Source organism: Dermacentor variabilis, chromosome 2 (assembly GCF_050947875.1).
Source record: "Dermacentor variabilis isolate Ectoservices chromosome 2, ASM5094787v1, whole genome shotgun sequence".
NCBI lineage: Eukaryota > Metazoa > Arthropoda > Arachnida > Ixodida > Ixodidae > Dermacentor > Dermacentor variabilis.
In genome coordinates, this window is record NC_134569.1 from 181,390,644 (window position 1) to 181,408,052 (window position 17,409).

Below are 17,409 nucleotides of genomic sequence, written 5' to 3' on the forward strand. Positions count from 1 at the left end.
TTAGGCCTGCTTTCTTAGATTTTGATGATTACATGGCCTGAAAATTGTCTAGGCATTATAAACGGATACGAAACCAAAACTGCTTTTGCGGCATTAGCAACAACCTATGGTCGAAGCCGGGTCATTGCCACCATCATCACAAGGTGGCGGCCGAACAAGCTATGTAGGATAGCAGCTACTATTGCTGCTTTCAGGCTTGAATTACAAAATCTCATTCAAAAGATGTCATTCTGTGAGCTGAGCTAGTGAGAACAGAGTTGCCGTATATGATATGTTTTTGGCACTGTGGAGACTTTGGAGAGTAATCTGTAAGCGTTCATTTCATCTCGTGCTGAAGTTCTGATTGGCTGGGGGACTGTGGTGGCATGCGAGAAGGAGCCAGGTGCCTCTAGCCAATCAGCATTTCAACATCAGATTTTCATCTGATGTTGAAATGGGCTTGTCCAGAAGGTAGAGACTTGCAGTATAACCCCCTGCAAGCCTCACAGGACAAGCTGGCAAAGTGCTTAATCTAGCTGTAGGCCACCATTTTTTTTTTTGTAAGTGCAGCGGGGGCGTTCGAGAAATTAGGAATATGAAGTGTAATGATATGCAGGAGGGCAACATATTGTGATCCATAAACAGCGATATGAAGCCTCATAATGATGACAATGGCAATTAGTATCAAAAGGTTTCCATTCTGTGAAGGGAAGCTAAAAGTCTCATCTTAATTTTGATTACTAAAAGGGAGGCATGCTCATTTTTTTTGTGTTATAAAATTGGATGCACATTGTTTTCTACTATGAACCCAGAATAATTGGGTGTGCATTAGATCTGAGGATGCATTAGAAGGAGTTAACTACTAAAAACGATCCATCGGTGTGTTTGTAATTTTCGGCCTCTACTTTTAATTTGACCCATCAGATATTTCAATGAATTTCCGTCAGTCTCATCAAGTTCGAATTAACGGAAGTCGACTGTAGTAGGTTGAAAACATTAACAAAATTTGAACAAATAAAAGAGGAAGAACCAGGCTTGTTCAGGACACTTATCACGATGAGAAAACAACAGGTGGTTTATAAAGTAGGAGCACAGATGTCTCTAAAGAGGAATGTAATAAGAGTTGGAGAAAGCGTAGAAGTGATAGTATTATAAAATATGGAGGTATGGATTGGACTCATGTGGCTGTGGCAGGATAGGGTTGAGTGGATGGCGATGGGAGAGGCCCTTGTCCTGTGGTAAACTTCATCTGGTTGGCAATGATTGGATGAGCAGGCGACGAATGGCGTCACACTGGGGAGGGGCGTTGTCATGCACTGCCCACCACGTGTTCTGCATACACCGAACTCGCGCAAAGCAGCATTGGGCCCTCGGATGTTCGCATGCTCGTCTCACCTGATCTGAAGCGATTTTTGGCATGAGCGTGAGCTTTCTTGGCATGGTCTCGTTTTTGGAGAAGTACTTTCCGAGCGGCAGCTCACGAGCTTGCTGCTCCTTGCTCTGACCCTGATTTCCTGAAATTAATAGTGATAATCTGCTTTGCGAGTACTCCTTGAGCAGCGAGCGGTGTTTCTGTTTGCATACTGCCTTTGTTCATGCTTTTCTGTTGAGTTTTTGTCTCGTGTCGACGTTGCATTGGACTCTTTTCAGAATTATTAGTTTTGCGCCCGTTTTTTTGTATTGAAAAGATTTTTACAAGTGTTCTTATGACAATTTTTTGGAATGTCTGACAACACTTAAAGGATAGCTTTTTTGATAAGTGTAACTGAAAATATAAATGTAAAGACAACAAAGTTTTTGACATTGAAGACTAATATGGGATACATTACAAGCTTTTCCAGACAAAGAGCTTTTATATCGAGCACATCTTTTTGATTGTTTTTTTTAGTCCTGTGTTCAGTTGTGCTTCAATGTTTCTTTTTAGTGTTACACCATTTTCTTTCTGCCTACATCCGTGCTTCTTTGTGGTGAATTGTGGGTTGAGTGGATCAAGGTTCTTGAGTTTCTTACGTTCTTTATTTTGCTCTCCCCCTCGAACCAATACTGCAGCCTGTGGAGAGGGTACTCCACACTGGGATGGTCGGATAAGGTTGGTGTCAAAAGAGTGCGAAGCCTGATTTTGAGCGCCCGAGCATGTTCCTCGGTAGTTGAAGCTCTTGGAGGTCTCTCCTTCGCTGTAGCTTTTCTTTCGATTTTTTTTTTCTTGGAACATTAGTAACGGTGCTGTGTAACAACGTTGAATGAAGGCTGGAAACAGCAATTGGAAGCTGTTACAGCTTGAATATTTACACATGATGTCAATCTCACGTCCAAGCTTATGGTACCCCTTTTCAGTTTTTGGCTTTAATCTGTCTCCTTGCCTCAATATTTCATTAGATGTGGTCGTTTCATGGGAAGAATCAGCATAATTTTCCAGTGCTGTAAGCTTGAACCTCATGACATGTTAAAAAGATTACCAACATGAATTTATAGCAGAAGTCCTTTCACTAAAGGTATCTACAGGGGTAGTTAAACTCAAAGCATATAGTATCAACAAATTATTACTGCTAAATGGGAGCAGGACTTGCATTATGTAATATACAGCACGTAGCTTAGTATTGCTATGCCAGATTTACCTGATTTAGATTGCACGTTGCGTTAACCCTTTACGCTCAATTTTTTATACCTTTGAGAAAACCTTCTTGTAAGATACTGAAATAAGATCGCGTCATAGAAATATGACAGCACATTTATTAGTTTCTCATTCTTAGTCATTCCATTCACATTTCTCACAATAAATTTGGTTCCATTGACACATGATTTTTTTTAAGGTTACCTGATTCTTATTGTCATCGTTGAGCTCACGTTGGTGCATATAAATAAACCAATCACAATTCATCACTAAATATGCATGCGGAGACATTAAGGTCTAATTTATTAGAGTGAATTCCTCTGATTGGCCTACAGCAAGCCTACTTCCTTTTTGGCAGGGCATTTTAGCATTCTTTTATTCAGCTTGGGTCCGCTTCTTCAACTGGCTGCGACACTCGTTGTTTTAGTGGGTTTGCTCTGCCATCGGGTGTGTTATCCTGGAGCCTGGACACAGGCAAACTTTGACTCATTCAATTCACCTCTTCATCAACTCCAATTAGTTGGCAGGGTTGCTGCAGCCTCTCTGATTAGCAGAAAATGACGTCTTGACGGAATTTGTCCAGAAGGGTAGGCAGTCAAGTGGAAGTCTTGGATTGTGCCAGCTCACTTTTATGGGCCGCATGTAACACTTTCCACAGATATCCAGCCATTTTTCTTTGAATGATTTGGATTTGCAAACTTCAAACTTCTACTAACTGCTTGTTCGAGGATAGAAGTAGCGCCTTGAGAGTGACCAATGTAGTTCAGTGGGGAAGGCCCTAAAAATCTCAGATGCGTTGCAAGAAAGTGTGGCGGTAGTTGCGTGTATTTTAGGATGCAGTAACAGCACCATTGTTGCTAAGGGAGCTGGCATTAGTAACATACATTGCTGGCAGTAGCGCTGTGGGTGGCGCTGGCAGCCCTCAGCACGAAAGAGCAGGGAAGAAATGGAGCTGGGTTCGTCACAGACATAGGTAACTTACCAATATAGAGGTAAAGGTTTCAATGAAAAGAAAGGATATAAGGTCAAGCTGGGCAAAATGGTACACTGCGATATATGTCATAAATTTTTCATTAACCCAAGCAGGCTAGGTGACTATTTTCGCTGCCCTCTTTCAAAGGGGATGCCTTTAGAAACCACCATCATCATCAATCATCAGCCATCGTGGCCTCGGTGTCTGTCGTGCTTTGTGGTAGACAGTGCTGCTGGAGAAGCTTCTTTTTGAAGCGATGTGCTCGTTGTTGTAAACAAAGTGCCTGAGAGTCCCGGGAAGCCCTGCTGTGTCATACCGCGCTCGCAGAGTCGGCTTTGGCAGAGAAGCATGTGGACTAGGGACGCTAGGCTACAGACAGAGAGGAAGAGCAGAAGCTGCCCCCATAAGCAAATGCGCCTTAGCGTTGCATGAGGAGAGATGTCAGGGTCTCCCGGTTTCCTTCCTCCGCGATCGTGACCACTGCTGATGATTCGAATTCACAAATAGTGGCTAATTCATTGCCAAAAATACCAACCTCGATGCTTCAAGGTTTAGAAAACTGTCCACAACACATATTCAGGTTGCGTGTACTCACACTTCATTATCAAGAGTGGCATATCCAGGGGCCGCCGACCAGTCTTCAGTTCCCCTTCCCCCAACACACAATTTTTCTGCCTGGCGCCCTGCTCCCTTTTATGCTTGGCAGGTTGCCTATGAACAAAGGTGCATGCCTTTCGAACGCCCGCCCCAGACAACTACAGGATGGTACACACTTTCAGGCAGACCAAGGACCTGCTCAAGGTAATAGTTGTAAAAAATTTAATTATGGGGTTTTATGTGCCAAAACCACAATCTAATTATCTTCGACCACCTGGGGTTCTTTAACGTGCCCGTAAAATCTAAGCACTCTGGTGTTTTCGCATTTCGATAAATTCGGCTGCCGTGGCCGGGATTCGATCCCGCAACCTCATGCTTAGCAGCCCAACACCATAGGCACTAAGCAACTAACTACAGCAGTTGATAACAGTTGCATTATTATGCACCAAGCATGGGAAACTTAACAGAGAATAATGGAACCTTAGCCCACCCCCCGAAAAAGAGTCCTGGCTACGCGCCTGATTATCACATCAACGTATGTTGTGTGCAGGCACTAAGGCGTTTTTCAAACCAAGCAAAAGACCATCTACTTGGCCTAGCATATGTAGCACAGATTTGCATCAATCGACGACAAAGAAAAAATGGTGTCCTTGGCTGTATAAATACTTTTTTACTGCATTTACGTGAATAATAATGGATACATTAACATTTCCAAGTTTCCTTCTTTCTTCTTTATGTATTTAAAGGTTATGCCATGAAGAGTAAAATAATATCAAATTCGCGTCCTTTGACTTAGGATTAGACCTACTTTATCTTTATTTTCTTGAACTGGTATTACTAAGATTCACCCTCCTGCGACAATGACGCGTCACACTCTGTATTTATTTACATTCTGCCTAAATTAGCATCACTACCTTCTTTATTATAACATACTTATCTCTTCGGGTAGGCACCCACCATTCGATTTCGTTGGCATTGGTGCGCAACATGTTTGTCAGTGAAGACAGATGCTGTGACAAAAGCTATTCAAACACTATTTTCTTTCTCTCAAATGAAGATAAATGTTTACAAAAGTATTCATGACTATATGTTTTGCGAGAGGTTGGCATTGCAAGAAAGGAGTGAGATGTGCCTTCACAATTCAGTGCTCTCCATTGAGGAGATACAATTTGCTGGACGCACCTACGCCACATGTGGTCGTCATGTTATGTCAATGACAGAAGCTGTGACAAAGGATGAAAAAAAGGGGGCGGGGGAGGGGGCAAGGCAGATGCTGGCGTGGGCGCCAACAAAGTGCTTGGTACCTGCGATAGAGGCACTGCTGCACGAACGTGCTCTCTTGTTTTGTTTTTTTCAACTCGCCTGGGTTGCAATGTGGCATCCAATGTCAAAATGAAATGACATGTAAGCATTGAGGCCCGTTTCATGCAGATACTGCAAAAGTGACTTACAAAATGTATTGTCCTTCAGTCGTTGTTGATAGCTCTTCAGGTTGGTCACTTCTTAAACTTCATACTACAGGCTTGTGGCACCTGTCTTTATGCATGGGTGCGTCCAAAGGTGATGGCAGTTGTCTGCTATCTCAAAGGTGTATCAGCGTGTTTCAGTGACATCTGTGGTACAAAATTGGCACGAGAATCTGTAATTGTAGGCTTTCAATTTTCTGGATTTGTTTGCTTCTAAGCAAGCTGTGCTCGCAGGCTTCGCTTCTCTCCCAGCTACTTCTAAGCCTGTTTTGTAAACAGCCCTGAAGCTTTCAACAAGCTGTTTGCTCAACATTAATGCATTTGCATCGGCATTTCTATGGATGTTTAGACCTTAAATCTCTGAAAGCAGCTTCAATTCATAAACATAAGTTGTGCTCAGCAAATTAATGAGGTGAACAAGCATTCCGAAGTGATACTGTCTTTGATACTTGGAAGGCAAATCATTTATAAAGAATCATGCTTTTTGGAATAGCACAGTCAGTGAGGCAGTCTAACCTCTGAGGATAAACACGATAGGCCAAAAAATGTAGTTTTTGCTGCAATAGAATAGGAAATAAGTGAGGCCATAAAATGAAGCAATGGCTCCTTCTAGCCTTATATTTTTGACACCAGTTATACTTAAACAGGCGCCTAAGTTGAGGTGAAAAAATTGCTGTCTTGCACCTTCTCACCTGCATAGGGAGAATTGTTATCCGTCTGAATATAGCAGCTTGAAAAGGAAATCCATACATGTTTTTCAAAAAATTTAAGTTTCGCATAGTCGAAGAAGAATTGCTGAAATGCTATTGCTACTGATGAGAAAGACTGTCAGTGTCCTTGCAAGTTATTTCGTCATGATACCTCTGTGGAAGCACATTGAGCATGATATTGACATCAGTGACATGGGATCAACTTCAGATAAAACTTGCGGGAAACAGTTAGCGCCAAAGTGCGAGATGTCCCGGCTTAGTAGCTTCTATACTCTACACAAATACAGCAGCGAATCAAACGTGCATGTAGTGGAAATTAAATAGACGGAACTGGAAAATGATCTGCTTCACGAGTACAGTTATGAAAAAAAGACGCTCCATTAGGCTCTTCAACATCACACTTGCCTATGGAGGCATCTGTGAGGGCTGCTAGTTGGCTTTGCTGCTATGGCAGTCGTTTGTAGAGTCTCTGTCGCCGATGCAATTGTCGGCCGACTTCACAACTCAGTTTCCTGCTTTTCTTTTTCTCTCTGTCTTTTGCTATTTCAAGTAGGGTGAAAGCACTCGTAGCCTGAAGTCCAATGAGCTGGAATGTCCAATTACAGACATTCAGGCATCTTTGGGCATTCAGTCTCATCAGAGATTTTGACTTGGTTCGACATTGGTAGAGGCAGCATTGACTGCCCCTTTGATTGGGTGAATGGTGGATTTTTTTACCACAACTGCACCAGGAGGGCACATGTCACAGGCCAACAGAGGCCTTAGGAGAGCACCTGAGATTATAATGAAGCCAGCGGCGCAGGATCTCCAGGGCACCCAAGGGGAAGTGGGGGGAACAAAGCTTCAATGAATGCGGTCGATGTATTGTGGCCACCAAACCAATTAGACCCGTCAGATATTCAGGCTCTGAATCCCAGGCAAAAGGACCTATCAAGTGACCACTGGCTTTTTGATTCCCAAACATTTAATGCTGGCTTTGGCCATGCTATTCTATTTGCCTTGTCTGTCTGAAGTGGTGACATGCAGTCATAGGCTGATGCAGCAGCTGCAGCTGAAAAACAGAAAACAGGTGGTGTAATTGCCATGGCAACACATGAAGGGCTAAATCTGCCTACAGTAAGCAACAGCCTCAACTACTTAGCTTTGTGCAAATCACGAATTGCTAGTTGGAGGAAATGAAACCAATATTTCTGAACAGAACTTCTAGTCCGTGACACAATAAATCGAAGAAGGTTTATACATGGGCTACTTTTTTGTGCTTTTATGCCAAAGACAGCGGCCGGTGATTACGGTGGTTTATTCAGTACATTCTATCGAATCGCTTCTCTGAGCCATCATTGGCATGAAGTGGTGGAACACTGACTGACCTAACAGCACCAGCATCTGTATTCATTACAATCGACTGTCTTATGTATTTCTTACTCTTCTTGCTCAGGCGAAACTTATGCAAATTAAGGCTGGCACGTCTTTTTTTTATTGTGGTTCTGGCTGAGTACCAGAAAGAGTATTTTGGTTTTGCTTCAAAATATGGAGAAAGAAAAGAGAAGTCCCTGTGATGGGGCTTGATGCACTGTGACAGGTGTATCGACTAATCCCAGTCGAAGAAGTGCCTTCTTTACAACACTCACCCCATGTGCCTGGACTGTCGTTGTGCCACCTCTGTGTGCGTCTCTGACAGTATGCACTTGTTTTTATCTTTCCCATTTTTTTTCTTGTGTGCCTAATCGCGACCTGTGCGATCAACAGTGAAGATGGGGAGACCCCAGAGGCACGGAAACAGGCAACGGTAATCATGTTTCTCCTTACGTAAGGATTAATTCGGAGCGCTCTTTTGGAATTTTAGCTTAAGGAGCCACCTATGAAGTTCTGGGAGTGAGCTCCTTGCTGCAGGAGGGTGCGCACATCTCAAGAAAGTTAAGCTTGCCCATTCTGGATAATCTGTCTGTCTTTTGCTGAAAGCTGAATCAGCAACTGGACTTACTCGCTCGCGCTCGCGCATGCTCGTCATTGTGACCACTTGCACTCATTTGCCCTCACTCACAGTCATGAGCCCTTGCATATAATCATGGTTATTGTCACATTGACCCATGCACACTGGAAATCGCACTGGACCACTCAAGTTCGCATCATAGTATCTACACATGCTCAGATGCTGTCATGTGTCACAAACACAGGCTCAGTTTCAAGGATGGCTGCTACACCTTGGACCACTGAAGCAAGCATGTGAGAGGTTGATTGAACGTGCAAGCAATGATTGATGGATGACTGGTTCGGTGAATTATAGTCAGTGAGAATGTGAAAGATCATGGAAGGAAATGAACGTTCAACTGCAATAGACATAGAGCTGTTCACCAATAGATGAATGAGCCAGCATGCTTTATGATTATGTATAGCTAAGGAGATTACATGCATTATCTGAGTTGACAATTTGGGGACCAAGTAAACCAAGTGAATGACTTGTCTAATGAATGAATGTGCGTCCATGCGGGCCTAACCCCAAATGACCCTGCACGTGTCGAAGACAGGAGAGCCAATTCAGGCATACTTTCCTGATGGTTGTTGCGCTTTCTGCCGTATGCGCCCAGTTTAGCAGTTAGATGCGTTAAGACCGATGACCGATATGACCAATGTGACCCCAGAAAACTTCTGCTCGCACATTTATGACCTGTCATATTTGCCAAGAAAATTTTGTTCCATACTGTTTTTTAACGTTGGCCCGATCACACTGTTTCACGATTATGCTGTGAACTCTGCCATTTCATGAGGAACTGCCACATTTGCATGTAAATAAGATGACCACAAATATGACTAACACAAAGGAGGACATCCGGTGTCTCGGAAATATAAAAAATACCTTAAGATCATAACAATAAGCAATGTTGCAGAGAAACAGGAAACAATGCACGAAAACAGACGCCCAAATGGCTTTATTCATTGTTAATGAGAACTAATAAAGTGATAATGAGGACAAGTGCTGACGTCTTTGTCCCTGTCGGCGAGAACGACATCATCCTCCGTGACAACCACCAGGTTATTGGACAGACACTTCAGAAATGCCTGATATACAACCGAACTTAGCAAAGTCTTTTGTGGTTTGCGTGGTCATGCATCACGTGACTTCACAGGCGTGTTCATTTGGGGCCCGCACAACAGCCCTGATCGTCTTGCTCAAGGTTGCGATTAATATGCTGCAACTACATTGGATGCAGCACTAACAGCATTCTAAATTAGGAGAACAAAGTCAATGTAAAATGCACAGTGACAACTCCCAGCTCGACGCTCTTGCACAGGGCGAAGTGACAGCGGGCATGGAAAGCACATTGGGCAGGCAGAAAAAAAGAAAGAAAAATAAGAACATGTTATATCTGTGTCATGAATCCGAATATAATGCAAGGTGAGTTCTGAGGCCAGAAATTTTTAAAATACAATTGCATTGTACTCGTGCAAATACGGTATTAGCATTGTGAAGGTTTAGCAGCGTTAACGTACACTGAGGAGCAAGGTGCTGGTATTAACCATAAAGGCTTCAGAACGTTTGTGCATTACATGATTCTTCTCTTGAAGAAAGGAGAGATACCAAAACGACGAAAATGTGGCCACCGAGGTTCTCGCGCCAGCTGATAAACAGAACACGGTCAATTATTGAATTGAATGTCCTGCACTGTTTGGTAAAACAGAGCATCACCAGATGGCACTCTATTTATTCCGCGCTGTATTACTAATTTTGGCCTGGAGTTACATAACACCAGCCCATTCCCAAGGGCACAGTGACGGCATCATCATCATTACGCTGTAGCAACAGCACATCTACGATGTGACCTCAGAAAACTTTTGGTCACACATTTATGAACTGTCGAATTTGCCAAGAAAATTTTGTTCCATAGTTGACCATATTGGTTCATGTTTTTGATGCGTTCACATGTAAAAAACATGGCTCGTGCATTTAGCTCGTGTGCATTTCAATGTAAACTTTATCTATCAATGATGTGTTGACCGCATAGAAATTAAAGCTGGTGATACTTTAAAATAAATCATATGATATTACATGCCAAAACTACAATCTCATTATGAGGCAAGCTTTAGTGTGGGACTCCAGGGAAATTTTGGGCACTTGGGGTTCTTCGACATGCACCAAATGCTACGGTACGCGGGCGCTTCTGCATTTCGCCCCTATTGAAATGTGGCCACCGAGACTGAGATTTGATCCCACGACCTTGGGCTAAGCAGCACAACACCATAGCTGCTAGGCTACCACAGCAGGAAATTGATAATATTGATCAAGCATGTACTCAAGGGAGGGCCCGGAGGGGCCCAGGACCCCCCCGAAATTAAGCGGCACACCCCCTTCCCCTCCGCCCACGCCACCACTTCTCACACACATTCCTGAAGTGCTGCCAAATCAATCTTGAGACTTGACAGCTATTCGGCAGTCAACATCTTGCTGCCTTTTTCACTCTTTTTGGATGGCGGCAGTTATCGGCATCTCCTGGGGTGTGAAGGCAAGTTTTCTCATCGATTCGACGCCTGCGCGATTAACTCGAGATGCGTTCAGTTGTCAACGTCTAATGCCTGCAATACTTAGGTGCAGCAGCAGGGCATACTTTATTGTTTTAATTATATTATTTTATTTTATTTATCATGGCCAACACAATTTTTATGTTACCATCTCTTGCAACGGTCACACACGTTGGTCACACTGTTGCTTCATTAGTTCAACCTTTGTTTAGGCAGATCCAAGGACCAGGAAAGGGATTCAGTTCGTAGTCAGCTGGTCTGTATGCGGTCGGAGGAAACGTCAGTTGCGTTTAACTTTTTCTTTTGCTTCATTATTTCCTTGAGTGACTATTGCCGCGACGCTGGCAGATACTTGGAACCATATACCCATGATATGGGTTAGATAAGGTGGAAAATAAAGTCATGCAAAACAGCGTCCATCTTCAAACCCTCTAATAAGCGTTAAACCCATAAGCAATATGAATGTCACTTGTTACCTCGTCTGGTTTTTCCCTAATTGTACAGCATTTCTTTTCAATATTGGCAACTGGAAACAAGAGTTGCAAGGAGTTGAGAAATTAAGCGGGTCTACTAAAGGAGAGAGCCGAGGCAACAGCCAAACAGGAAGAAGAAGTTAAAGTTCACAAATTTAATGATTATTTGTGGAAGTATTTATGGATCAACACCTTTTTATTTAAAAAGGCAGTAGAGAAAATGCTGCTGGAAGTGGAGAACGATTCCGTGTGTTTTGAATGACGTTTCTACAGTTGTCAGTTGAGCCACCTGACAGCAACTTCTCTGCTGTGCTTATGTGGGTCTTTTTCTAACCTTCCGTGGTGGGCGCAGTACATCTAGAAACGCAGCGTCCTGCGTTCTACACGGTTGTATGGGACTGGCAGCCACGCATCGTTATGCAACTTCCCAAATTGCAATACGAGTCGGTTTTGGCACTTGGTAGATCAGTAACCGAGGGATCCAAACGAACTGTGATTGTTCCGCAAATATATATTTCTCCATTATTCTTCCAAAGCAAATTAAAGAAAGCTACTAGAAATCTTTATTTTACACTTTCGCTTGTTTACTGTTTCTTGGCAGTGTTTTTCTCCTTCCTGCGTGTAATGTCGGTTCCATGTTTTGTGGCATTGGTGATACCCCATACAGATTAGAGCTTTGTATGGGGTATCACCAATACCACAAAACATGAATCTGACATTACACACAGGAAGGAGAAAAGCTGGAGCAGAGTACAAAGACAAAACAATAAAATACTTAGACACTGCACGATTCACGGATGCTTCATCATATCGGGCCAACGCAAAGAACATGGTGGCAGTTGTCGTAAACCGTAAAGGGAAAATCACGGCCTGTACTTCGGTTTCCCGAGCAACCATTTTAGAAGCCGAAGAGATAGCCATCGCCTTAGCTATAAGAGAAGGCATAGAGCGCAATGCTCCACTAACAATAATCACAGATGCTCAGGCCGCGTGTAGGAACTATCATAAGGGACAAATCGGCGCGAGGGCACGCCGGATAATTACCGAAATCAACAGAGACCTTGACATCAGGTATACCCAAACGATAACATGGGCCCCGGGACACGAGGGTGTTACTGGGAACCTCCATGCAGATGAGGCGGCTCGAGATTTCACTAATTGCCGAGCTGGCCATGGCAACGTGGTGGAGTACCCGACACCCATCGATCCAAGTTATATAAAGCGATCTTGCAACACTACAGGGAATTCAGAAGGCTCTACCCAGCCCCGCATAGGAATCTTTCAGCTGTGGACTCAGTGACGTTATGCAGGCTCCAAACGGACACATACACAAACCTACATAAATTGCACATATACTACTCAACAGCATACAAGGACATATGCCCGTGGTGTGGGAGCACACCAGCGCTCTACCACATCACATGGGAGTGCACAGTTCACACCGAAGAACAAGAAGATAATAACACGAGAGCGAGGTGGGAGGCATTGCTATCCAGCTCCGCCCTCGGGGATCGGCTCAGGCTCGTCCGGAAGGCAGAAAGGATGGCGAGGGCCAGCGGTGCCTTGGAATAGGGTCCTGACCACACGGCATTACCCCGTTTTAGGGGCAACGAAGTTCTTTCTACCAATAAAGTTTTGTTCTTCTTCATCTTCCTGCGCGAGTCCATTTGACGTGGTTCCTTGTTTGTCAAGTAAAGGAGAGGTGTATATGACAGGTGTACCTGTGAGATACCTCTTATTTCATTTATCCTTTGAGGGTTTACACATCTTTATGGGGAACGGTGGACATTATTCACATTTGTACTAGAGTCAAAGAGTCAGACTTTATTCAGACAACGTATGGTACAGTTGCCTAGGGCACAAACCAAAAGGCAAGTGGATGCCTGGCAAGGCGTCTGCGCCCTTCTTGCTTCCATTTGAGAGCACAAGACATTCAGCACATAAAATAAACACTCAGCGAGATGGAAATACAGAGTGGTTGGTTAACATTGAAACTGGAGTTATTTCATATTGAACATTTATGTACAATTGAGAAAATACTGTAAGAAACCACAGAAAAAAAAACAAAAACAATATGAATGGTCATACCTGCAGTGACAACAGATTTATAGCGATGCTATTTTTGAAAGCTTTGAATGATATACATTCCTGGATAATGTTTACAGCAGGATGGTGATCATTTAAAAAACTGGAAATTCTGTAGCTAAGTTTCTGGGTGCCGTAGTTCGTACATATTTTTTCCTTATTATAATATATGTGCCGGGTGTTGTAGGTGTGTTTTCTTCAGATTCCGATTTAAAAAAACCCTAGGATCGGAAGGCATTTGTACATCACTAGCTAACGCTATCTTTTTGTTTATAACATTCCACAGTGTAAGCAGTTAATGTTTTCTAAACTACTCCTAGTACTAGTTATAGAAAGGTGACCTTGGGTTGCCCCCCCCTCCCCCGTAATATAATCCTGGGTAGCTGCCTGATATTAATAATAATATTTGTTGGTTATTAAAGCTTTTATTGTAAGCATCATTCACTGAATTTAGCGGCCTCTTCCAGTAGTCAAAAAATGAGCCTTTTGGGATGTGTGTGTGTAAACCTTAAAAGGGTCTATATCGGGATATTCTGAGTGTCATCCTTGTATATTACTAGGGTAAGCAGTTTGGCATTTCCTAAGCGATTGCTGGCTTGTCTTTAACTAGTTGCTTGCAATTTCTTATTCCTGGTTGCTTGTGGTGGTCTCTTTAAAGCTTCATGGGGGTCACGTATCCTTCATCCTAAAAGTGACAATCTGATACATAGTTGTATGCTCAAATCCATGTGTTTTCTTTTTTGCGTGGTTAAGTGACCCTATCATATGTGTGCATTTGTTCTGGGAGTGTCTTTACTGTCAATGGTAAACAACCAAAAAGCTCTTCATGGTTTCCCAATATTTCCACCTTCATGCTTCTCATAGTTCTCCTGGCCCATCAGTGAAAGAGATATGAATAATTTTCTTTCTGCCTTGGAATGCGTTGACCACTCTCTTTAGGACAAGCCTGCGTTGCAAACAACATTTTGTAGCTGCAGAGGTGCGAGAGATTTGCTATTGTGTTGTAGTAAGCTTGATTTTCTCAAAGCTTGACAAACATGTGTGACAACATAAAGTCAACTCAGAGACTGCATGCCGATACTGTACAACAATATTACTTCCTCTTAAAAATTGCCTTGACAGAAATTCACCATCCTGCATGGCTTGTTCTGGAAACTGACAGTTAGTGTCAATATCTCTTGAACTCATAGGATCCAATTATTGCACAAAATTATGTGCATGTTATATCACAAGGTCACTATATTATGTAATTCAAGTTTTATTGATTATAGAGTGTTGGTTCTTACTGAGCAAGTATTTTAATCTGGAGTCGTACAGTTGTGATCCGTCGTATAGTTGATATCTTTAAGGTTAAGTGGGCTCAAACCTGTTGTCGTTTGCCGAAGAGTTTTACCGATTGAAGTTTATGTACATTACTTCACTTTGTACCTTTGCGCTACCCTTGGGTGGAAGAAATGTTTTACCCTGTACGTAGCTTCATCCAGATTCTGGCTATATAGAACTGATTTGCTTATTTCTTTATTTGTTATAGAATACTGTGAATTTGTTTAAACCCATAGACTGAGCGATGACCCATACTAGGTCCGATAAAGAAACATAAAACAGATAACAGACATAACCTTGAAGGTGTTTTGCTGTGGCAGATCTATACATGGAGTTGAACATTTGATAGTGTGTGTGCCTGTTCGTGCTGTTTCGGTACTGTAGCTATGGGAGTAGATCAGTGCAGGCCGAGGTGTCCAGTGCAGTTGTAGCAGGAAGGAGCCACCCGCAAAATTATATGTGTACGTTTGGAATGAAGTGGTTTTCATCATTGTTAGTAACTAAAAGAAGAAGAAGAGAAAGAAAAAGCTGAGGCAAATTGCTCAGCAACAAGAGCAAGCATTGCTGTTTTGCATGGTAACATTGCGCAGTGAGAAGCACCTGCCCAGCATTGATGTTTCGCAAACTGCAACAATTTCGCAAGGGAACCAGTGGAATACGAAGCGCCTACTGAAGAACAAGCACTGTTGGTTGGATGTGGTTGAGGTGATGTTACGAAGAGCATGAGAAGAGAGGCACACTGCATAGGATGGCGCTGCTGTGAAGGGTATTGCGTACAGAAGAAGTTGCTTTCCAGGAACTGAGTAAGGAAGTCTGCAGCACAAAGGAACTGTCGATTCCGAGTTATTGCAGAGGACAAGGTGAAGCATGTAGTTCTACAACAAGATGAGCCAGCGCTGGAATCGTGGAGAGGACGAGTAGATGACTAGTGGACGAGCAAATTTAATTGCGGAGAGACTAGTAAAACACAAAGGAAGACAACAAGTAGGTTCCAATTTAAAGGGCCACTCCACAGCTGTCGCTGTTTATGAGCAGCGATTACTGTCCAGGGGTATGGGTGTTCCATTATTTGCCTGTGGCTGTTGTGATATTATGAGTCTGAATAATAATCAGCACATTTACAGCGCTGGAAGGTTAAACACGTTGAAGCAGCCCACGTTTTCATCATTGGAGCAACTCAAATATAACTTGTTGGTACACTTAGTCATATGCAAATGACAATATTCTGTTGAATATGCAGTGGTAGAGCTATTTGTGAAATCCAGCTTAAGGTCCTTGGTAGGAGAGGAAAAGTTTAATGCCTCGCAGCGAGGAAGCATTAGTGGTCCCTTTCACCCTCTGCTCTGTGCATTGACGTGCAGGAGTGTGCGAGACGAGTTTGTATACCTGAGGTTATAAACACTTGAAAATAGTCCATCATCTTCTGCGAACTAGACGGGCCGGTTTCGCCCCGCTTACGAGAGCTTCAGCTACCGAGCGAGTCGAACGTGCAAACACTTTGATGCTTCGCGGCCTGCCCGAATTCCCGACGCATGTGGCGCGAGGGCGCGCTGGGCTCGGAACGAGGGGGCGCGCGATGGCATGGCCGTCACGCCTCCGCTGCGGAGAGTGAAGCGAGCGGACGGTGTCCTCTCCAGCGCGCTTTCGCACCACAACTGTCGCATAAAAAAAGTTTGTCACCAGGGCCCGTATTCTCAAAACTTCTCTTGCGTAAGTGCCGTCTGTGATTGAGCCAATCGCTGCCGAAAGGCGGGGGAGTTTGGTCGCTGAAACTGTAACGCTCTTGCGTGAAATAGTTTTGTGCGTACGGGTGCAGGAGCTTTTAAACAGAGCACCAGCGCGAAGCTCCCCGGAATAATCGTTGCACGTTTCGGTGCGGGGTTCTGTCGGTGACCTTGCAGACGTGCGACGCGGCGGGGGAGCCGGCCGGCGGCGCCGCGAGCGACAGCAGCAAGGGCAGCCCCGCAGCGCGCTCGGAGAACGCCCTGGACGCGCTGCTGGACGAGCTGCAGACCTTCTCCAAGCCGGCGGACAAGCGCGGTGGCGGCCGGCCGCATTCGGCAGACTCGCCCGTCAGGGCCTCTTCTTCCGCGTCTGTGGGAAGTGGCAAGCCGCCCTCCGGCGCCACGGTCATCGTCGTCGATGGTCCGGGCGGCGGCGTCAGCAAGAAGACGCCGCCTCCACCTCCGCCGCGCACAACGAGCAAGTCACCAGTGACGTCGCCCACGGGCCCACAGCGGAGCCGCTCGGAGCCGGTGCGCACCAACGCGCTGGCCGCGGAGGACGCGAGCAGCAGCAGCAGCGGCAGCAGCGGTGGCCGGCGAGACCAGCTCTCATCCAACAGCAGCAGCAGCGAGAGCGTCAACTCGCAAGAAGGGCTACAGGCACGCAGCCGACAGGAGCTGCTCGACTCGCGGCATCAGGTCGGTCGTGTGTACCTCCTCGTGTGTGTATACCTCCAGGGCTCCACCCACCGTATGGGCACCCTGCAATGAAGTTTGGCCTGTACATGTCGCGCCACCTAGCAGCGGCGGTGAGCACCCGCGGGTAGGCCCTCACCGTCATTTCACTATTGTCCGTGGTGCGCTCAGGCCCGCCTGAAAGCCTGCTTTTCCAATTTTCCAATGGGTTCACCGCGGATTCTTGGCAGCTCTTTCGTGAGAAGTGTGAAAAAAAG

General features: G+C 44.5%; 1 protein-coding gene across 2 annotated transcripts in view; it reads left to right on the forward strand.

The window, feature by feature from the left end:
* The window catches only part of LOC142572982 (coiled-coil domain-containing protein AGAP005037), a 591,568-nt gene that overhangs the window by 562,833 nt on the left and 11,326 nt on the right, over positions 1 to 17,409 (forward strand). Inside the window, exons 25-26 of one of the 2 annotated variants that reach the window (XM_075682461.1) lie at positions 2,029 to 2,068; positions 16,634 to 17,155. In XM_075682461.1, the coding sequence (XP_075538576.1) occupies positions 2,029 to 2,068; positions 16,634 to 17,155 (562 nt within the window). The remainder of the gene's footprint in view (positions 1 to 2,028; positions 2,069 to 16,633; positions 17,156 to 17,409) is intronic. The other variant, XM_075682462.1, reaches the window with a different exon arrangement.